Source organism: Equus przewalskii, chromosome 19 (genome assembly GCF_037783145.1).
Source record: "Equus przewalskii isolate Varuska chromosome 19, EquPr2, whole genome shotgun sequence".
Lineage (NCBI taxonomy): Eukaryota > Metazoa > Chordata > Mammalia > Perissodactyla > Equidae > Equus > Equus przewalskii.
In genome coordinates this window covers 58,306,803-58,331,440 of record NC_091849.1, presented here as the reverse complement: position 1 = coordinate 58,331,440, position 24,638 = coordinate 58,306,803, and the positions used below count along the sequence as shown (strand labels likewise).

General features: G+C 36.6%; 1 protein-coding gene across 2 annotated transcripts in view; it reads left to right on the top strand.

The window, feature by feature from the left end:
• The window catches only part of LOC103546267 (protein eyes shut homolog), a 319,923-nt gene that overhangs the window by 258,484 nt on the left and 36,801 nt on the right, over positions 1–24,638 (top strand). For both annotated transcript variants that reach the window (XM_008512739.2, XM_070584833.1), the window contains 2 exons: positions 2,653–2,843; positions 3,782–3,909. In XM_008512739.2, coding sequence (XP_008510961.1) covers positions 2,653–2,843; positions 3,782–3,909 — 319 coding nt within the window. The remainder of the gene's footprint in view (positions 1–2,652; positions 2,844–3,781; positions 3,910–24,638) is intronic.

The window sequence follows — 24,638 nt, the reverse complement described above, 5'->3', positions numbered from 1 at the left end:
AGCTTTCATAACAGTTGTTCAGTTAACGTCATGCCAGTGATGTTAGACGGACAGATTTTTCCCCTCACCATGGGAACAAGACAGTGACATCCACTTCCAGGACTTCCAGTCAGCCTTGTACAGGATGTTCCAGACTCTTTGATAAGGGGGGGAGATAGAAGCACACACAGATTGAAAAGGAAGAAGTAAAACTACATTTCTTAACAATGACCTGATCACATTTGTAGTCCGGAAAAGAACTACAGACTAATAATCAGGTTTACAGAGTTTCTAGGATACAAGACAATATACAAAAAGAAATCGTATTTCTGTATACTAGAAACAAAATTCCAAACACAAAATTAAGAAAATATTTCCCTTAACAATAGCATCAAAAGAATAAAATGTTTAGTTGTAAATTTAACTAAAACTACCCAACATTTTTTAGAGAGATGAAAGAACCTCTAAACAAATGGAGAGATATTGCATATTCATTGATTAAAGCTTCATATTATTAAGATGGTAATTCTTCTTGATGTTATCTATTGATCCATTGGAATCCTTACAAATACTTTAGCAGACTTTGTGTAGAAATTGACAAGCTCATACATAATTTTATATGAAACTGTAAAGAAAAAAAGGAAAAGTAGGAGGACTGCCCAATTTCAAACCTTACTATCAAGCTAAATTTATCCAATGTGTTGTTGCATATGGACAGGCATATAGGCCAATGGGATAGAATTGAGAGTTCAGAAATCAATTTTTATATTTACAGTCAATTGATTTTCCACAATAGTGAAAAGGAAATTAAATGGGCAAAGGACAGTCTTTAAAAAAATTTTTGCTGGGACATTGTATATCAACATACAATAAATAAATATATAAACATATAAAATATATATATGAAATAACATATCATTGTCTCACACCATACAAAAACGTTAACGCACATGGATCAGAGATCTAAATGTAAGAGCCAAAATTATAAAACTTCTAATAAGGGGCTGGCCTGGTGGCACAGCAGTTACTTTTGCATGCTCCACTTTGGTGGCCTAGTGTTTGCCGGTTCAGATCCCAGGCAAGGACCTCTGCACCGCTTATCCAGGCATACTGTGGCAAGCATCCCATATGTAAAGTAGAGGAAGATGGGCATAAATGTTAGCTCAGGGTCAATCTTTCTCAGCAAAAACTGGAGGATTGGCAGCAGATGTTAGCTCAGGGCAAATCTTCCTCCAAAATAAAAAAAGAAACTTTTAATAAAATAGAAGAGAAAATTTTTATGACCTTTGGTTAGGCAAAGAGTTCTTAGATGTGGCACCAAAAATGTGATATATAAAACAAATAAATTAAAATTTGCCTTAATGAAATAAAAGAAAAAATTATAATTTGGACTTAGTCAAATCAAAACTTTTCCTGTCCAAAAGTCACTAAGTGAGAAAATGAAAAGAAAAAGAAAGGGAGGAAAAGGAGAAAATATTTGCAAGTCACATATATTTCATTATGGAATTGTATTAAAGATTTACAAAGAACCCTCACTACTCAATAGTAGGAGAATAAACAGCACGATTTTAAATATCTACATAATTGAATAGAAGTTTCTTTAGTGAAGATATACAGATGGTTAATAAACATTTGAGAAGATACTCAAAAGCATTTAGTCTCATGGAATTGTGAGTTGAAACCACGAGGGGATACTCTTTTACACCCACCAGAATGGGCTATGATAAAGAAAGTAGACAATATCAAATATTGACAAGAATGTGGAAAAACGGGATATCTCATACCTGGCTGGTGTGAATGTAAAGTGGCACATCCACTTTACAAAACTATTTGGCAGTTTCTTAAAATGTTACACATAAATTTACTATACACCTCAGCAATTCCAGTGATAGGAATCTGTCCAAGAAACATGAAAATATCTATCCACCCAAATACTGTGTGGGAATTCATTATTCATCAAAGTTAGTTGCTAAGAGAGCAGATCTTAAAAGTTCTCATCACGAGAAAAAGAAAATGGTACTATGTGTGGTGATGAATGTTAACTAGACATGGTGGTGATCATCTCACAATTATATATGTATATTGAATCATTATGTTGCACACCAGAACTAATATAATGTTATATGTCAATTACATCTCAATAAAAAAGTTAAAAAGTGGAAACAACCCAAATGTTTGCCAACTGATGAGTGAATAAACAAAATGTTGTATACAACGTGAATTACTCTTTGGCAATAAAAAGTTACAAATTACTGATACATGAGACAACATGAAAAATCCTTAAAAAACTATGCTAAGCAAAAGAAACCAATCACGAAAGACAACATATTGTACCGTTTCATTTATATGAAATGCCCAGAAAAAACAAATCTATAGAGACAGAAAGAATAATGGTTGCCTGGGGCTGGAGTTGGGAACAGTGAGTGATGCACAAGAGCTCTTCTTTGGGGAATGGAATGTGCCAAACTGAATAACGCTGATGGTTAAATAGCTCTAGACATCTGCAAAAGTTACTGAATTATTGATTTTCAATGGGTGAACTTTATGATATGGAAGCTATACCATGATAAATCTGTTAAAAAAAAGATTTCATGAACTCTAGAAACTTTTTCTACAATGATTTTTGCTACATATCTATGCTCATATTTTCTTTGCGTGTGTGATTTTTTTAAGGTCCATTCTGTGAGGAGTCAAAGAAATATTGCATTTCTCAGTCTTTTTGGAAAGAAGGAATTTGCCAAAATAAAAGCTTGGCTTGCATTTTTGAATGCCCAGAAGGATTTCTCAATCAAAGCTGTGAAACTGATGTCAATGAGTGTTCTGTACGATGTCAGGACGGTGCTGACTGCATTGATATTCCAAATGTAAGTCTGAATCTAACATACAAGAGAGTAGTTTTACAATATTTTTTACCATTATCAAACTATTTGAAAAGTACAAGTAATTGAAGTTTTTATTAACGTATTATAATCTTCAAACTCAGGAAAATCAGAGGAGCTACTTTATTTGTTTATTTTCATTTTTTCTCCATTTTAAATAGAAATCCCAATTCCAAAAACACTCTTCAATTTCATTTTCTTTCTCTTCCACCAGAATTCTCCCTTGTGAATAATGTAATTTTGTAAACTTTTCATATTTATTTATTTTTAATTTTTAGTCTATTACTTGATTATTTGATATTATTGCATTTTAACATTTTAACTTAACATTTAACTAAATAAGACTAGGAAACAATTTAATAGTTCCCACAAATGACTTTCTTTACATTTTAGTTAGGTTCATATTTGAATTCATAATATGAATTCATATTCGTATCTTAAGGTCTTCCTTACTCCTATGTCTTGTATTTGATGTTAGCTGTCAGCTGGTCCCTCAACTGGAGCTGTAAGCCAGAACCCTAAGTGTAACTTCTCTATATGGCTTGGCAACAATATGGTGTCTTCCAAGAGCAAGCCTCCCAAGATAATTAAACAGACATTGTATGGCCTCTTAAAAATAGCCTTGAAAGTCACAGAGCATCACTTGTTCTATAGTCACAACATGCTGATGTTCAAGGAAAGGGAATATAGTCCCCAATTCTCAATTAGAGGAGTGTTGAATTTCTGTAGTAGGAAGGAAGAGTATGTGAGATGGGAAGCATTGTTGTGACATTTTGGAAAGTAGAATCTTCCACATTGTTGCACAGAGAACTTCTACTACATGTTTATGAAAATCATTTCCAACCCTCTCTTGGTAAGAATCCTTCTATTATCTCTGAAATATCCCAATGCTTTTATAAAAAATACTTTTTCGTCTTTCCTAGGAAATCATGTGCATCTGTTCCACAGCATTTACAGGCAAGCTTTGTAAGAGACTTCAAACACCACGTGAGCAATTTCCATGCAAGAATAATGCCACATGTGTGAAATATGAGAAAGACTATCACTGCAGGTATAATTAACTAATTTCCTTTTTTTAAACAAAAAAAATACGTGAATTTTCAAACCAAAAATAAAACAGCATGTTCTGTTTTAAACTTTAATTTTATTTTATGGCATGTAATATTCTACTTAAGTTAAGGAGAAACTTTTCATGTTTTTTATGGGTTATTTAATTGGTGTGGTATTGGTTTTTAAAAAATATTTAAGAAATTCTCAGACATAATTTGGGCACACACTTATAAAATGTATCTTATTGTATAATGGGATTTTTAGGATAACTGAATAATATTTAAAGGTCTAGAATGAAGTGATAAATGTAAATACCCATAGTATTATTTCTACTGTACACATACAACATTAAGGTTATATTTTGAAAGTGCAGAGTAACCATCTCTTCCTTCGGTTCACAGATCTCAGCTGATAATTTTTAGTTAGGGTCTTTAGGCAAACTTTTAGTAAACAGTGCTTTATTTAAATAAGAATTTGAAAAAATTACCCATTCGTAAATGACAGAAGTGACCTAGTTATTAGGGCCTATAATTTTAATCATTTTAAATAGGCTTAGAGATACTTTCTCACACCATTAAGAAGTATAATTTGTACTCTTCACACTTACTTGACTTTTATCTGGCTGCTTAAAGTAAGTTCTGTTGGGCATTACTGAAGGGTAGTAAACAGCCTTTTAAAATTTTAGAATATTCATAAAGGCAGAAAATTAAAAGCTGTAGTACAAGAAAGTCTTAAAACACATTGAAAAGAACAGAATATGCATACACATCACTGATAAATGACTAACAATATTTTCATCAGTTTCAACGGAATCTAAATGCAAGATTTAAAAAATATATTAAGCTTTTAAAATGTGACATTTTCAAAAGAGCATGAAGAGAAACTTCCTCATTATGTCAAGATCTTGGAAGATCTAACTCATCCAATCATTTTGTGCATGGGAATGTTAATTTACCAATAAATCCAATTATTGTCCTTTTAAAAATATTGACTTTTTAATATGTCATTTCTTTTTCTGAGCCTAATAGTGCTAGTATATTTATGAATCTACTTAGAAAAGTAATCAACTTTAAAAAATATGGATAGCATTATATAAATAGGGGTAAATATACATCCACATATAATATTTATTTTTAAAAATCTTTTGTATTAAGTATGATGCTTTTTTTGGTCCTTATTATTAGCGTTTTCTGGTTGTCTGGAAGACTTTGTTTTTGATCTCATCATCAAAGGAAAAACTAGATAACCAGAGGCATTGTTGCCATCCCTCAGTTGATTGTTCTGTTACTATTTAATGGATTTAATTTTAAAATGATAGATTTTGATCCAGAATGCTTTGTTAAGCATGTTTTAGATGGGATGGAAGTTGTAGAAATTAAAGTTAGGTTTCCCTAGGATGGATGAAATATGTTAAGTAGTTAAGCAAGTTGTAAAAACTTTGAAGTAAAATTACTCATGAAATTAATATGAGCCACTGTGTGTCTTCTAATTGTGGGAACTGCCCACATTCTTTAAGACTTTGGTGTACATTGTGCTCATCTTGAATCTACTTAACTAAAAACATTTTCCTCTCATTTGGTTAAATCAGACTCCTGATTATCAGAGGGAAAAAACAAGGCAAGTGACAGGAGAATAAAAACAAAACTGCTTCAACGAGGCAGAAATAACACATTGTCAAATTTGAATGATGAGTGAAAATCTAAGCCTCAGAAATCAGTAAGAGTATGGCCAAAATTTGGAACATGGAAGCAGAATTTTCAGCCCCAGTTTCCAACCCCCCAAACTCACTAGTGACACTCAAAAAATTCCTAACTCTCACTCAGTTGAAGTAATGGCGATATAATCAATATAAATTAATAAGGCATAAACTTAAAACAATGACAAAAAATTAGTCTTGTCTGTTTTTCTTTTCACAAAAAAGATTAAGGGAATGACTGAAAATAATAAGAAAAATAAAACCCCTTCAACTTAAATGCCTTTAAGTTAAAAATTTCTCTGTGCATTGCTATGCTAGAAGGCATATTTTTTTAGATCAGTGATTCTCACATTTTGGTGGCACCAGACTTGAGTGCATTAGAATTTCCTGAAGGGCCGTTTAAAACCTTGATCCTAGAGTTTCTAATTCACTAAGTCTGGGGTGGAGGTTGCAAATGTGCATGTCTAACAAATTCTCAAGTGACACTGATGCTGCTGATCTGAAGACTGTACATTGAGAATCACTGGTTAAGATGAGCCGAGCTCCAACAGCACCAATGCAGAAAATCCTCCTCTCCTTTTTCCCTTACTGTATCTACACCCCACAAACCCAAGCTTCTCCTCTTCTGTTCTGAACCCAGGAGAAAAAAGTGTGGGGTTGGGGAAGGAGCGAAATGAAGAGGAGAATACAAAGGTGATGATAGTATCAGTTTCTCTACTTTAACTTGTGGACTAGATCTAAATTCCTATAATTAGATGAGAGAGAGGAACTGAAGCAAAATTACCTCCTCGAGAAGGAGAATAAAACTCTAGTTATGAGAATTATTCAGCTTCTAGTGACCTACAAGCAAGGCAGTATTAGAAAAGCTAACTATTACGTGTGCCTACAAACTGACATTTCCCTTAATACTTAGAAGGCTGAAAGTTTTAGTTGTTTATGGCATAAAAATTTTTTTTTAAGAACAGTAAGTACGGTAGTGAAACATCAAAAGTGGCATTGCTGGGAGCAGACAGGGCACAAGTGGGATCTGGTGGAAAAGGAAGAGGGATAATGATGTCTTGGAGTCATCAGAAAGGTGGAACACAACTTTGTTGATTCTCTGAAATTACTGAGGGTTATTTTGGTTAGGGGTGTCAATACTTTGGCTAATAATTTGAAAATAAAATGGAGTTTGTGAACTATAGTAATTGCAGAAAATGAAAAATGATTTATAAGAATACTTGAAGAGTTTCTGTTAATACTCAAAGGAAATCAGCTAAGGTTCTGCCAGGAAACAGATGGCTCACTCAGAGTAATTTAGAAGAGTTGAATGAAAGGAGTAAAGGGTATGAGGATTAAGGGAAACTAACAATGTATGATTAATCATCCTGCATTTAGAAACAGTGGGGAGCTGTTTGCCTTCCCTATGCTGAAGGGCAAGCTAAGAATGAGTTAATAGAAGCCAGAGAGAGAAGTGTAGCTGTAGTACAGAACATTCTGACGCCAACTATGAACTTATGTAGATGAACATAGTTACTGTCAACCTAACACCTGGCAGTGAGAGAGTGGAGAGGGAATACCTGATGGTATTCTCCTCTCACCTTCTGACTTTCTGCTGGTCCAGCACGTTAGTAGAACCCAGTCACTCGCCAGCATCCTGAAGTACAGCGCAGGTTGGAGAAGGATGAAGAAAAAGCATTGGAGGAGACTATTCAGTACCCAAAGAAATGTACGAGAGATTAAGACAATTAAATGTGAATTATGACACATTAGAGAGGATTTATGCTGAGGGGAGAAGAATAGATGTGTCATCAGAGGGAGTGAAAAAGGAGAGAAACATTCTCAGAGACTAAACTAGGTTGGATGTCTACCTGTCTATGGTATCCTAAGAAGCAAACTCCTTGATCTATCCTCTAGGAGACAGCAGAGACTTTCAATATAATTATAGTATGATTATAGTATGATGGAAGGCTGTGCTCTGAGTTTCTTGGCTCTCAAATACACAAAGACCCAGGAGCCACACGAGCATTTGACCAGAAGAGTGGCCCAACCTCAAGACCTCAAGAAGAAGACCTCAAGAAGAAGAGTGGCCCAACCTCAAGACCGGCTGCACAGTAAAGTCATTCACAGTGAATGCTGTGGTGTGGAAACACTTGCCCACTTCCAGCACCAGGACTTGTCACAGAAATGGGAGAACAGAAAGCAGAGAATTCCTCCCACTCTTCTCTACCATCGTTCCTCTCTGACTATAAGAGCAAAAGAAGAGTTTTTCACCTTTTTGTGTTTGTTTGGCCACAGGAAATGAGTTGTTTCAAGGTCTGTTTGGCACTTTTTTGCCCTTTGATACTTCAAATTAGGATTTGGCAGAAAGTCTATCCTTGAGTGACACTGAAATTCCTGCTAGAGGTTTTAAGGGAGAGTGAAACCGTCAAACTCCACAGTGACATCAAAAAACTGACCTGCAGTGAGCCAGTCCTGATGGCCTAGTGGTTTAAGTTCTGTGCTCACTGCTTTAGTGTCCCAGGTTTGCTTCCCAGTCATGGAAGCATGTTATCATCTGTCAGTTGCCATGCTGTGGCAGTGGCTCACATAGAAGAACTGGAACAATTTGCAACTAGGATATACAACTATGCACTGGGGCTTTGGGGAGGGAAGACAAGAGGAAGATTGGGCAAATCTTCTCCTGTGGGGGTGGAGGGGTGGGGGGAAATGATTTGCAGTATGTAGCTGTGCTACTGGATGTCATCTTGCAATCATAAGGAAATCCAGCTAGAGGACAAAGCCAAAATGCAAATAAGTGTAGAGTTGAGAGGATCAACAAGAAAGCCAGAACTATGATCTAGCTCTGCATGATGCAAGGACTACCTCTAAACAGTTTGCTCATATGGGCCAATAAGGCCAGTGTCAGTTTAGTTTTTGCATTGAGATATTATTTACAACTGAAAACCTGAAAATTAATACACTGGAAATCTTTGTAAATCATTGATTTCATTTGATCACATATTTTAAATGGTTAACCTTTTGTCATATTTGTAGTTCTATTGTTCACTCAAATTAGTTAGCTACTAAAAGAAAACAAAATATCCCTGCAATATAGTTTATTGCTTTATATACAATAATTTTGAATTACTATGAAAGTCTATTCCACTCTAAGCTGTTCAAGAGGGCGACTGTGGTTTAATCGTTTTGCAGCTCTGGAGCCTTTTACTGTGTAACACATAAAGAATTTCCCAAATAGTTTATTTAATTCATTATTTAATTTGTTTGTAGCGTTTTGATTTTACTGGGTAAGATGGAAGGTCTTAACTCTGGATATGGCATAAAGTGACTCATTCATTCATTCATTTAATGATTAATTATTGAGCGCCTACTTTTCCAGGAACATTCCTCCTATAATGGAAACTCTTCTATAGCAGTAGAAAAAAAGAAAAGAAAAGCAGGCAAAACACCCTTCCCTCAAGAAACTTACATTCTAGTGGATGGATGCTATTTTACAGAATCGTTCCAACTCCTTTTTCCAGACTCGACTTCTGACGTATGATCCCAAGTGAAGGCACAGGGAGATGAGCTAGGAAGCTAGTATACTACTACAGCTAGAGATAGTGGTGATGACATTCCCTCCAAAGAGACACACGATGATGGAATTAAGGACCAGATTTGGAATATATTTCTAAAGAAGATTCAATGTTTTGCTGAAGGACTGGATGTGCGTCAAGAGATAATAAGAAGCCAAGGGTAACTCTAAGATTGTTTGCTCCATTGAAGAGTTGGGGTATAATCTTCTAAAATGGGGAAATATGTAGGAAGAGAAGCATGGTTGAGAGGGATGGAAATCAAGAAGTCAGTCTGGGACAAGTTAGCTGAGACACCTCATGCAGCGAAGTGGAATGCTAAGGTAGGCATTCAGGTAGGTTAATTCCAGTTTAGAGGAGACGTCTGGGATACAAATATACATTTGAAAGCCAGCCACATAGCCATGGCCTTTAACACCAGGAAACTGCATGAGATCACCTTGTAGTGAGCCTAGAGAGGGAAGTGAGAGGTTTGCACACTGAGACCTTGGACACTCTTACAGTTAAGGGATGAAAGGATAGGAATATGAAACTGAAAAGTACTAGTGAGTTGAGGTCAGAAAAATACAGAGAGTCATCTCAGACACTATGAAATATTTTAAGAATATTAAGACAATATTAGATGGTCTCAAAATATGTGGCTAGATCTACTTAGAGGAAAATGAGGATTGATTTTTGCAATTGGAAATTGGAGATAATGGTTTCCTTGAAAAGAGCAGTTTCACAGAATGATGGGAAAAATATTGATTAGATCAATTCACAAACGAATGGAAGGAAAGAAATGGGCTTTTCCTGTGAAGGATAGTAGTGATAGAGAGTAAGGGGGTGGCAGCTGAAGGAAGTTCAAAACAGGTCATTTTTAAATAGTAGGAGAGATGGGTTGGAATATAGTACACAAGCAAAGGAGTTAGCTTAGATGAGATGGCCCACATTCTATCAATTATAATAGAGAAAAGTCAAATATTTGTACTGATATGGGTGTTTTGAATATGTGGTGTCGAATCATTCAGAAAGTGTCTCCTGATTGTTCTAGTCCTCACGTGAAATAAGAAGCAAGGTGAGATGGAAAAGTATGAAGAGCTCCAGATGAGTGAGAGGGAAATATAGGATTATTGATATGCAGCAATAAGGGTCTCTTTGCAGTTAGTGAGCATTAATTTAAAGTGCATTCTGTCCACAACGAAGTGTGGCATCCTCAAACCATGTTTAGTTACTCTTATGCCCACATGAAATAGCTTGAGTGTTGAATTAAACTAGGATTGGGTCTTGACCGGCCTACAATAATGGGGAAAGGAGTAAGTGATTTGAGGATGTATGTAAGAAGTGAGTATAGAAATGGATCATGGAATCAAATTCAAGTAAGTAAGGAAGTGAGGATATAATAAAGATGAGAGACATTGAAGATTTAGTAGGGTCAATGGATTATGGTGGTAAAAAATTGCCTTCAAAGGACTAGAAAGAGTGAACTGGAAAGGGAAATGAGGCTGTGGGTAGAAGATGAGATACTTGAAATGGAGATTCAGGAAGTCATGATTGTGGAGGGAATATAATTATGTATGATGGTATGGTATAATGATAGTATATAGAGTCATACAGTGGGAGCAGGTTGGAAAGTCAAGAAGAAGACTGAGATCTTTGTGTTGAGATGATCTCCTCCTCTAAGAAGCTGGCGTTTTAAGTGGATCAACTCTGCAGATATTGAAATAACTAAGTAAGACTGGAATTGTATTAGAAAAAGATAATGAGCCAAGTGTTAAATGTTAAAGAATTAGAATTAGAGGGAGTGGTGAGAAGGGTTAGGTATGAATTCAACAGGAGAAGATATGTGTAGCATAGTTGATGGCACTACCTTCACATGATTGAGATTTTTAAGGAGAAGGGTGAAATATTGATCTTAAAACCAAAATGAGGAAAAAGGAAGGTGTCTCCCCTAACATCCAGGCCCTGAAATGTGAGGGGTGAGGGAGAGAGTAGCTACCACTTAAGAAATTGAAGTCCAAATGAAAACGTGTACAGAGCTGATTGGGGGAAAGATCCACATGGTGAGGAATGACCTGGGAGCCTCTGGCTTCTTGGGGTGTCTGAGGTAAATGGTGATTATGTGTTAACCTTGATGGCCTCGAAGGTAGATCATAGTGGGGCAATCATGAGTGTTGGCATCATATTAGGGATATGAGGGCTTGTCAGGAGCTTGCAGAGCTCAATGGACAGCCCTTGGAAGCTCCTCCAAAGGCAGTGCTAAAGCCACAGGTCTCTGTGGGCCCCAACTCATTTACACAAGCAGCAGTGCCCAGAGTACTGCAGAGTACAGCTCCACTGAGGCTCTCTAGGGTCCCTGATGATCCCTCTGATGGAGGTGCAGGGGTAGTGGAGGGAAGGGCCTTATGACCTGACATACAGGATTCTGAGTTCTGCACTATACACTAGAGTGGGATGTGTTTGTACTTGAAGACTATGTAAGGATTTTGAAGACCTTATGAACAACACTCCAAATATTGCCATCACACACCACACACAGCACGTGCATGTGCACACGTGCACGGACGCACACACTTACCTATTATAATATTTACTGAGTGCAATGACTAACATTTTCTATATGTAAAGATAATCACATTCTGAATATTCAGATGGAAATGAGGAAACCTGAATCAGGAAATAAATGTTAATAAAACCAGCTAGTATCTTTCTCTTATGACAAGTTTTTCCAGTCTGAAAATAAATTTTTAGCAAATATTTACTGAGAGTTATCTTTGGAAAAGACATTAGAAGCTAGATATTGGAAAAATATAAATATTATGTCTTTAAAAAATCAGAAATTTCATGATATACAGATTTTTGCTTTCTAAACCTTTTATTTTCTCCGCTCAAATTCTAAAATATTCCATGGGATAATGATGCTCTATTTTGTTTTCTCAGCTTATTGTTTTGTTTTTTCCTGGTTCCTACTCAGGGAGTTGCAATTATAGCTTGTTCTGCTTAGGTGCCAATTCAATGTATTAAAATACTTTTCTTTTTCTCAAGTCAGTTTCAGCATTTCATTAGCCTGTGTGATGTCTCACCATACCAGCCACTGGTAGTGTTTGGGTTTTCAATTTGTGTCACAGGTAAACCTAATTAAGCATGCATTGCGACTTTCAAATAGAACATTGCACCACAGAAATGCATAGGTCAGCATGTTTCCTTTCAACATATAATAAAGTTATATTTTCACATTAATTTTGAAAAATGCTTTTTAAAACAGCAGTCACACATTCTGATGATGAATGTGTTAATTAATGGAATGCTTCCACTTGGTCACTCAATAATTCTCAACCAACAGGAAACCTCAACCTCGTGGAGTTAATTATCTCAAAAGCTGGGCTGCTACATTTTTCTTTCCTTGAAACCAATAGCCATATTTATAAGGCCAACCTTCCCTTTTGAATAAATCATTCTAAACTGTAACATAGAAAAAAAGTTTGTTAAAGTTTAAATATAGTTTTATAATTTCACATTCTGGTTATAAGCTGTATTACAATTGAAAATAGCTGGAACATGGTTGACATTTCCTCACCAAGAGTAGCTCCTGCTGCTATTAATGTCATTTTATATTTTCAGGAACTGTTATAGTTGACTGAAGTCATCCCCAAATCTAAGTGCTCATTTTGAGAAAATATGATCTCATTGGTATAACCTTTCTCCCATTAGTCTTTGGCCTACTAATTCCCTGTAAATAATAAATAAGAATAAAATATTATGACAGAAGTTCATACAGACCTATGAACATAAAGCTTCAATTAACATCAGGTGACCTCTAAGTCTTCCAGGACATACCTGATCAAATGAAGCTTGGCCCCATAATGCTCTGCACATAGTGCTTTAACATTTCTTAGTATCCAATATTCTTCTGCTGCGCCCTCAGGATCTCATTTGGTCAGCAGCAAATTCTGCAGTACCAAGTCTCTTTTGTATACCTTCCTTTCTTTTTCTGACTGAAACCTGAGGACCCGTAGTCCTCTTGGGTGACTACTGTCTGCCCTTCTACAACCTGCAAACCACTGGCAGGGAAGTGTATAGGTAGCCTTGCCCTTGTTGCCATATCCAGACCATTTTTCTTCCTCTTTCTGAAAAGCCTATCCATTTTTAGCATATGACATCAGCTCTACCGTTCTCTAACTCTCTCTTTCTACCTCCCAAGGTTCCTTTCAAGTATCCCCTCTTCTCTCAGTTGCTGTCCACTCCTCACTAAAGGCTTTAGCATCGGGCTTTCTCTCCTTTTCTCTACCACTATTTTCATCTTTCTTGATGACTTCAATATTTATCTTGGAAATCCACTCACCGTCTTTACTTAAATCCTTCAGCATTTTTTTTACAAAATTTTTTTTCCTTCTCCTCTTGATCTTGGCTCATTTCCTGTGGTCATATCTTATAATTTATCATGACCTGTAATTGCACATGCTGCAACACCCTGATTTAAATGTTTCCACTCTCTGATCATCATTTCACATATATTTCAAGCTCACTCACTCATGTACTCTAATACCTAAATTACGGAGTAATGTTTCTCCATAACCAACAGGTACCTCTAATTATTTGACTGCACATGCTCTCCTCTGTCCATCACCCTTGGCAGGTCCTCATTTTCCTTTTCACAAAGCATACGCATATATCCACTCTCAACTCCTTGGCTCTCTTTTTCTATGTTATGTTGACCTGAAAACACCAAACTAGTTTAATTCTGCATCCCACCAGGTACACCTGGTCTATTTTCATGCATGTCTGATGTGGCCTCTCAAACTTAATATATTCCAAAAGAGTGGTTGATTTTCAATCCCTGGATAAACTTGCTTTTCTGTCAGTGTTCTTTAGATTTATCTTTGATTTCTCTGCGTCTCTGTCAGCCCACTTCTTGTCCATCAACAATTCCTTTAAACTCTCCCATAAATATACACCATGGATATAAACATTTTTGTCAGTATGAAATTAACACCTTGCTAAAAACATCAAAAGTACTCATCTGGAACAGTTTGTTAGCATCCCACTGTGCCTCCTTACTTTGTCTCTTCATTCAGCTACATGTAGAAGAGTGGATGAGAGCCTCATTGAGAAAGCTAATGGTTGGGCAATAGTTTGAGTGAGGTGATGGAACACGCAGCTACCTAGGGAAAGAATGTCCATGGCAGAGGGAATACCCAATGCAAAAACCTTGGCCTATTTAGATCGTACTAAAGAGGCTACTGTAACTGGTCTGAAGAAAACAGGGGGAAGCAGTGAGGATGGAGAGGAAATCGGAGCTGGGGGCAGTTGTGGACCATGCATGCCATTTTAAGGTCTTTGAGTTTACTCTAGGTAAAATAGGAAGTGTGATTGGCAAATGAATGACATTATCTTGCTTAGATTTCGAAATGGTTCTTTGGCTGTTCTGATGAAAAGAAACTTTAGAGATGCATAGGTAGATGCAAAGAGACCCGTTAGGAGTGAATGTAGTAATCTAGATAGGAGAAGATAGTGATTTGGACCAGGATGGGAGAGAAGACATGGTAAGCAGTGTTTGGATTATGGATACATTTTTAAGATGGAATCAATAGGATTGTCCCTTATACCTGACTGAGTTAAAGAGAAAGAGAGTAAATATAATGGCTCTGTAGTTTTTGGCCTGAGCAATTGGAAGATAGTTGCCAACATCTTAGATGCTGAAAGCCATAGAGAGAGCAAATTTGAAATAGTTTGCTTTCTTATCATCTCTTTTCCACACAAGACAGTATATTTGCTTTAAAATCATGTTACTGCCGTGCCACTCTCATTCGATGGGTTTCCATAACATTTAATGACATCAAAAATATTTAAAATGCTTACAAGTTTAGCCATATATTGTTCCTGCTTATTGCTCAGCATCATCTCCTACTGTGTACACTTCTGTTACTCAACTCCTACCACTTTGCTCTTCAGGAAGTTGTTTGAATACCTTAAGCATCTCCCGCTCCAAGCCTTTGTATTTTCGGTCTCCTATCAGAAGAGCATTTACCCCAGAAACTATGGTAACTCGATGTTCATTTCTTTGAAAGTTTTGCTGAAATATCATCTCCTCAAAGATTTCTTTCTTGTGGATCTTGATAAACATTCCTAAAATAGCTCCTCTTAATTATTCTCTGCACTTTAAACTGGCTTTATTATTTTTTTTAATTTTACAGCATTTATCACTATCTGTCATTATATTTTTATGTATTTACAATTTTCTCCTTGCTTCACAGTCTAATGTATAGTAAAACAGAGGAATTGTTGTCTTAATTGTTTTTATTGTTTTTTTTTTTTCTTTGAGGAAGATCAGCCCTGACATAACCACTGCCAATCCTCTTCTTTTTGCTGAGGAAGACCAGCCCTGAGCTAACATCCATGCCGTCTTCCTCTACTTTATATGTAGGATGCCTACTACGGCATGGCTTTTGCCAAGTGGTGCCATGTCTGCAACCGGGATCCGAACTGGCAAAACCCAGGCCTCCAAGAAGCGGAACGTGCAAACTTAACCGCTGAGCCATGGGGCCGGCCCTGTCTTAATATTTTTAATACTGGCTTCCCATATTCTGGGGTTTAAGTATATCATGATAGTTTTAATTACCAAAATACAGATATTTTTTGTCTAATAACTTTATGTTTAGGTTTAAAGAACTATGCAATATCAATCACTTATGTTTTGAGATCCAGACAGTGATTCATTTGCCCAGTTTATGCTAAAAAAGATAAATTGATGAAATGAGGTAGTCTATAAGTTAGACAGCTGTCTGTGCCTACACAAGTCACAATAAGTAAGCATACAGTGATATTGCAAAGCTTCTGTTGTAAGACTAAGTCTGTATTTACTTCAAAGACTTTTTTCCAAGAAGTGGAATAGGTACATAACAGTGTTGAAATTGATGCAAGTAACTCTGCATGAGCATCTATACATGATGAAAACAGAGAAGACAAAAGTGAACCACAATGCTTTATTTGAGACAAAAATTACAGCTTGTTTATAACAGAATGGTTCAGGCCCTGATAACAAATGTACCAAAACCCTCCTCTAAGTGCCAAACCAATGACGGGAGTATTTCAAGACAACAGTCAGAGAGAATCACTTGGAGCTGTATTTATAACTATCTCCTTTCCATTTCCTGGAATAGTATAGAGTTTGAAAGAGCTATTTCAGCAGCTAGAAAACTCTGAGCAAGAACATACTCCTGATCCACTAGTGACACTGTTGACATACTGTCTTTGAAGCTAGCTCTTAAAAAAAAATCAAGTAATACTTAATTTTCACTTTCAATTTTTTGTTTTATGGAGTAGTTACTTCATTATCTTCATACATTACTTTAATAACTTTATTACCAATCCATTATAACAGCATTGTGCATTTAATTTTTAGTTTTATTAAATTCATGTTTTCCTTGATATCTTGGAAAAAATGCATTTTAGAAACGTATTTAAAATATCTTAAATATTTAGGTTCACTGATTTTTATTTTATCTTGTGAATTCTATTCAATTTATAAATAAAAAACTGTCATAAGTACCAGAATTGCTCTATTACATGAAGTATTTATCAAAACAATGGTGATGAAATTTTGCTCTGATTTTGCTGTTATTACTCTGTTTTGTTCAATTCTGCCTTCTCAGCAGAGCCTGACACTTCTCACCAAAATCAGGAGCGTGTATTCCAAACGTCATTGAATAAAGTTTGCGATACTCTGTCCAAGAAATAGAGTAAAGCTAATTGTGTAATAAATATTGACTTAATTGATGAAAATGCAACCCAATAAGGTAAAGACATTTCAGGCAGTTATAGAAAATCATTTCTGGGCGGGTGGGAGGTAGAAGTGTGCTCCTTTTCTCCTAGCTTTTCCACTAAAATATTCTATTCCCATTATCTTTCTTTTCTTTTCTTACATGTATCTTTTCAGGTCCTCTTTGCTTTTCTATATATTATCTTCCTTTTTACCATGAAGAATAACACCTCAAACATTTTTATCATGATTATTTACATTCCTCTTACCCATCAATCTCACAAAAATATTTCCTGTTTCTAATACTCTCATGTTTATAATAAAAGAATAGTTTTATACAAAAATATAGCTATACATTGGATATTCCAGGAACATGGCGATCTGGAAAGCATTCCTTTCCCCTCCCCCCATATTTTAAATGACTGACTTCTTTGACCAGAATGGTTGCTGGACACCTTGAGCAGCTAAAATGAATTAGGTTTTAGCTTCTCCCACCTATCTCAACAGAAGCAATTTATGCAGATTTTTCTTGCTTTGTGAGCTAGGCAAGCATTTATAAATTAGCATGGGGGCATCAGGGTAATAATCAGATAATAGTGGCTGCTTCTTCAGTATAAACACTTTGATTGTTTGAGGGTAGGTCGAAGTGAGCCTACTCAAGTATTCTTGCCTCTCTTTGCCACAAAGGGGCAATGAAGGTCTGAATTTAAGTACTGAAGGCTATCGGCTACAGAGGACGGGAGTATTCTCAGTGATACCAGGAGGAGAGAGGCCAGGTCCAGGACCCCAGGACTAGGAGCCTAACTGCTTCAACTTCCTTGGCCTAATTTTCCTTCCATTCACTGAAGGATGCCTCACTTAGGACAGGGAGGCAATGAGACCAGATACCTGATGAGTTGGCAAAGAAAAATATCCCTTAAGAGAGGCCAGAGACTAAGGAGAGGAAAATGAGGTCAAATAAAATTAATACAACTCGAGGGGCTTAGAGTCTTTGGAGGAAAGAGAGGACAACTTAAATTAGATATCTACAGTCAAAATAAGTAAAGAGATTCAAGAGGAGAGCACATACATGCACATAGAGACCAAGACTACATCTAAAAAACGTATTTTTCAATTAAACAGTTTGGTTAAAAAGTTGAAAGGAAAATAATGACTCAAATTATGGAAATAAAAATTGTTTCAAGGAAAAAGAACTTTAAAGTAGAGAAAAGAATAAAGAAATGGGGATCTGTTGGGGCCAGTCCCCTGGCTGAGTGGTTAAGTTTGTGTGCTCTGCTTCAGTGGCTCAGGATTTCGCCAGCTCTGAACCTGGGCTCCGACATTTCACCGTTCATCAGGCCATGCTGAGGTGGCATCCCACATGCCACAACTAGAAGGACCCACACTAAAAATATACAACTATGTACTGGGGGGATTTGGGGAGAAAAAATAGAAAAAAAGAAAGAAAGAAATGGGGATCTGTTTTATCTTCATGTACATACACGACTCTCACCCTAAATTTCTCCTGGTCTTATGAAATAGTAATTTTCTCAGGAAGCTATCCCTGGCAAACTTTAGAAAACTAGCAACCACTTGTGCTTCCTATAAACTTGAACTTACGCGGCTTTTCTCTTGAAATATTCAATATCTAATTCTTTATTTTCTGTCCTCTCCTACAAAGTAATGAACCTCCTGAGTGAAAGACATTTGTTCACTGAAATATGCACTGTGCTTAGAAAAATAACGGTCTCAAGGCTCAAGGATTGTTTGTTGAAGGACTCAGTGGATGAATTAGTTAATGTGTCACGGTGAAGAAACTTGAGCATGTTGGACAGCAGATCAAGGAGATCTAACACGGCAGTGAGAGCGGCTCTAGAAGGAGCAAAAACAACATTTAGAAGAGAAGCAATCATTCATCAAATTGTAGAATATTTCTCCGAGCTGAAGAAAGGACTGGGTCTGCATATTAAAAAGCTCTCTCTCCAAGCTAGGTTAATGATGAAAGACACGTAGTGGAATTTCTACCAAGCCTCAAGGTAGAAAAGACAATTTACCTACAAAGGAAAAGTAATCCAAGAGGCATCACACTCTTTATTTGCAATACTGATAGCTTCAAGACAGTGGAACAGCATTTGTAGCCTCAGAAACAGTGCCAGGCATCTACAGACCACCCGGTGAAAATATTGCCTCCCTGAAATCTTACACCTGACTACTCTCTATTGGATGGTGAAAGAAATGTTTATGCATAAACTATCAGAAAACCTATCATCCAGATAATCTATCTGAAGAAAATAATTGGAAAGTACTGTTACTGAATATAAAATGGACTAGAGTAGAAATTTCCAAAGGGGGAAGATGAAAAAAAAAACGGAAAGTGTTGTAAACAATGAAGATTAAAATGTGTGCTTGTGTGTGTGCATGCACCTGTACATGTTAGATGTAAGTTTAAATAGATAATGGTAGAGTATCTGTGTAGATATATAAAATACGTGCTAAAATAGGGCCCCTGAAATAGGTGAGACATCCAGTGGAGGAAATTGTATTTAGAGTCTAGAACTAAAAGAAAAAAATTATTTAAGCAAGACCACGAGATTTGTGAGTGGAAAGGAGAGGAAAGTACATATTATGGGGAAAAAACCCGGGTGTCCACAGGGGAAATTATGCATCCAGATTGGTGAAAGAATTAACATTTTGTTTGGCAAAAAAAAAAAACCATAGTAAAGAGTATGTGATTGATTATATATCAGGGAAAGAGAAGGTTACCATTAATGAAATGTAAGTGTTTGGTAGCCTTTCTGAATTCTGAAGAGGAGAAGCGCAACAGATAGTAACTTAAACCAGAGGAAAAGAAAGAATGTAAAAAGCTATTAAATAGGAGAACATAACAAGAGTATTAAGAAAATTACAGAAAGTACTACTTGACACTGTCATTTTCTTCCTGTTAATAAATGTCAGTAAGATTTCATCAAATCTTGTTCAGTCTACCTCCTGAATATTGCTTCTATTTGTTTTTTCTTCTTTATGCTGCTGATAGAGTGCATCTCATTCCTCATGTATTGCTATAACAGTCCCTTGATTAGTCTCCAAACTACAGTCTTCCACAAATGCAACCTCCATTCTCCTGCCAGACTGGTTACAAAAAATGTAGGCAAACGACTACAAATTTCCATTGCTTTCATCACACTTCAGGATCAAATCCAGATAGTTCGCATGTCATATATACTGATGATGCTACAGTGGAGGCATGTAGCCGTCTGCTATGGAGTTAAGCAAAACTGGAGATAAGAATGCATCTACGTTGACTGGTTTTAATGGGATCTAGCAGATCTGTTAAAGGCATTTACCTGTAGTCATGACTACTTGCATCCATGCGTATAAGGGAATACATGCTGAACTGGGAAATGTATGAAGGAGAGAGGGGAGGAAGGAGAAAGAAAAGAAAAGAAAAAGAAAAACGGTTTGTGAAACCCTAAAAGCAAATCTCTCTCCAAAAAGGAGATTTCATCTCAAGGGTGGAAATGAGTACAGTTACCCGAATTCGTCCACAGAACTCCTGATTGTGAAGAGCCACGTGTAAACCAAAAGGACCTGAGTGTGTAGACCTCTGCTGTGGCCATCTTCTAAATGCACAGATCTCTAAGGAGGTGGAGCAGTTCCCTAGCTACGTAATAGGAAGAGTTTTGAGTAATAGATGTTTTCAGTGAAGTCAGCAAAGCCGTGGGCAGTGGAAGGCTAAGAAGCAGCCTAGGTTGACAGTGGTATTGGCACGAAGAGTAGAAAGTGTGGGGTGCTTGGGGCAGCACCGATGTGGGGACGTAAGCAGTGAAGTTTATGCAGCGTTCTGGGCAGAGCGCAGCGGGTTGCAGCAGATTGCGCAGTAGAGCTGGCGCTGCAGTTCAGCACGTGGAGAACTGAGCTTGTGAAATGAACCCAGTGCGAGGAGAAGTGGAAGGAGGAGCTGCACGTGGATTTCGGAGACCCCTGATATTCTAGGGGCTGGCAGATGACAGAAGGGGAGGCAGCGAGGGGAAGCAGAGGGGGCTTACCTCACCCTTGATTTTGGATCCAAATTTTACCCGGACACCTGTCTCTCTGGCTCCTCTGGATGGCACTTTCTTTCTGAACTTCAGTTAGAGAGATTGGAGTTAATCAGTCTTCAATTTAATGGCATGTTATCAGTGATTTGTACAGGGCCTCTTTTATCTTTTATATTTGTTTGGTTGTTTTCTTTCATTCCCATTCCGCACTTCCAATCCCTTCATTTTTACTCCTGGGTTTTTGATATTTGGTGAGTTTTAGTGACTATTACAAAGTCCTTCCTGATCTCTCTCTCCTCTCTCCTCTCTTGCTGCTCTCGCCGGGTACTTGGAGGTCTTGTCGTGTATGTAGAACTGCTGGCAGGCGCCTGAGAACAGCATGTTTCTTCTCATTTTAAGAGTAATAGCGTAGCACAAAATCCACACTATATGTAGGAAAAAAAGAAAAACTTAATTGCTACTAAATTAGTTACATAAAATAAATCCTTAAATATACAATGAGAAGCAAATTCATGAACATGGTCCCTTTCGATGGCCAAGGTGTCTCAGGAAGAATGGACACTTTGGAAAGGAATTGGTTTGTTGTTTTTAGTGCCCTTGGGTTATTGGTAGCATAGGACGGGTGGTGATAGACTAGGATGACCTCTTACATCAGAAGTTGTCTCCCTTCTGGAGGTACTTCATTTGGACGTCATGGGGCAAATATGGACACAAATATACATTTATTAGATCTCACTATTTCTTCAGGATAAATTCCTAGAAGTAGAATTTTATATCAATGGAACATTATATTTATTTATATTTGCAAATATGAGTTTAGTGGTGACTTTTTGTTGTAATTTTTGAGACTTTAGCAACCAAATTCTGATGACTTTTGGTAATTGATAGGTAACTAGCTTAAATTTTCTTAGGATCAATACTTATACATCATGAGAATCATCTCTTTCATAGAAATTTGAATTCTTCATCCATATAAATAAATAAGCCCAAAACCTTTTAGAGTTAGTTACCATCAAATATTTTGTTCTATTCAGTTATTCTTATTTTGATTCAACATTGGCAGTTTATATTTTGACATAAACTTATTAGTATATTTGCACAGGGAATATCTAGTGATATTAGCCTCATTTGTCCTCATCCTCCCTTTCACATTTTTAGTTTTGTATATTTGTGTTCTCTCTCGATTTTTTACTTACACATTCCAGAAGAATGTGTATATCATTATCTTTTAAATAAGTGACTCTGGTCTTATTAATCATAGTACTTTACTCTTGATATGAAACTTAGGCAGTATAGTTTTACACTGTCTTCATTTAAAATAAAAGTACTGAGTACTGTACATGTCCTGAAAAAAACTTTTTGGAAAAAAAATCACTTTGTTTAATATTTATGTCTATTGTAAAGTGTAGATAATGTAGAATTAGGCTAATATAGTTTATTTTATTGTTTGAAATATGAATTAAGAAAAAGTAGAAAAACTAAATAAAATAAATGTATGGAATTTTCCTAATTATAAAAAATTAACTATATAAGCTATCATGCTCTGATATTTATACAGACTAATTCTTATAAGATGTATCTTTGTCCTTATCAATATTTAATAATATTCTGATTCACTGTGTTTTAAGTGTTCATCTTTACATTTTCTCTTGTCTCCCACTTTCTGCTATATATTCTCAGATATATACGCTACTTTTGATGTTTTGTATGCTACTTTTGATGTTTTGGGGGTGGTGAGGTGACAGTCCTGACTGTTGTTTATATTGAATACATATTATTTTAATCTACTTTTTTCAAAAGATTCCTTTCTTAACTTATTTGGCTCCATTTTAATTTTGTTAGCCACTAAGTCAACTCCCTTTTTAACATGCTTTTCTACCATATTATCCTCTATATTGTATTTCATAAAAATCATATCTGTTTAACTTATTGGGCCAAAATGTTGATGCTATTTGAAATCTCTCTCCTCCTCTAAGCATTTTCCCCTCGTCTTTACATCTTTCATCTTTACTGTTATAAAGTGACTATTCTATTTGCAATTTTGTGGTAGAATTTCTCAAGGAGTCTATGTTGTTCTAGAGTTTGCTTTTATCTTTTCTTTCTCTCTGGTTTAAATTCTTAAGTGGCGAGAATACTATTTAAGTCTTCTTTTTCCCTGACCGCAGGCTGAGTTGCTAGGATGTCATTTTCCTTGTGGGTGAGATTCAGGGGCTGCTCCTAGATTTTAAACCATGAGTGGGAGTAGAGGCGTGGGGAGTTGATAGCCTGGAACTCAACAGGGAGATTTTCTCATGGTGGGTTTCCTCTGCCTTGAGGGGAAAACTCCTTGGTCCAAGTGTCACAGACGGTGTTCTGGGACTTCCTTCTTAGTATGTTGTAAGAGTGCCAACACTTTGGCCTAATTTTTCATGATCAATAAACCCTTCTTTGTTTAGAAATATCTTTCTCAGAGTTGCTGCTGCCTAGTCTTCATCCAGCAAGCTGTTGATCTGATCTCATTAATGACTGAATATTCCCTCTTCATTTAATTCATAGTCCTGAGCCTCTTCTGTGGAAACCATATTCCAGAATAATAGAAGTGCGGGTACCACAAACATCCTTCGCTAGTCTTGGACAATTTAATTTATTCCCACTCAAAAGGAAAATTGAGACATAATAACCACAACTCACCAACAGTTTAGGATATTCTGGCGCTCCCTTCTTCCTGCCACTCTCTACCCTCAGTAGAAAGGGATGGTATTTGGAGTGACTTCTGGATCTCTAGGCAGGCTCTTAGAATGAGAGAAGCAAGGTAAACATATCTTAGCGGGTTTGTCAGTGGTGTAGCAGAGTACAATACATTTAAAGTTAGACCATGCTTAATTTTAACAACAGCTCTACACCTAGTGATATGACCAAAACAACTTATTTAACTTCTCTAAGTAGGTTTCTTCATTTGTAACATAGTGGTAATAACATACATCACACAGGGTTTGTAAGGATTGAATGAGAAAATAAGAAAATAGTGAAAGTAATTAGCTTGATGGCTGGCACATAGTAGGTGGCAAAAAATACAGATGATTGTTCTTGATATAAAAGAAGGATAACGCAATTCTACAAAGTGGAATTGCAAAGCTGCGCCTGAAACAGCAGAAAAGGTAAATCGCTGAAGCGTTTTACTGATACCACTTCGGTTAAACTGTGTCAACATCACACTTGAGTCCTTCTTTTATGAAATTATCCTGTGTTCTTATAAGAAACTTGAAATAATGAATATATGGTACAATTCACTTTATTATTAAATCAGCTTGTAACAACTTAGTATTCAAAAGTGTTATTTTTGGTCTTAAAATCTCTAGTGTTTACTTTAGAGAGACGCCCTTGTCATTTAATTTGGTGTCCCATTCACTTTATAGTAGAAAGTTTACTAAATGTGATATAAAGTGCAGGAATATTTCTCACAAATTGCTGAGTGAGGGCAGAGGAAGCCAGAACAGCAGTATGTGTTCTTAGCCCCCTATTGCTTGCAGCTAATGAACTGCGGTAAACTGGAACCCAGAGTCCTTCTTGTCTGTCTCAGCCTGTGGATAGTGATGCTGTGGTCTGGGAACACTGCAGCACTCGCCGTCATCTAGGAAGGCCTCGGGCACTCACCCGGGCCCTTACTGCTTGTGGCAGCCTCCACAGACATTTTCCCCAGGAAGCCGATGTTTCCCTCAACCCTGTGGTTCTCATTAGGATTCTAGGACA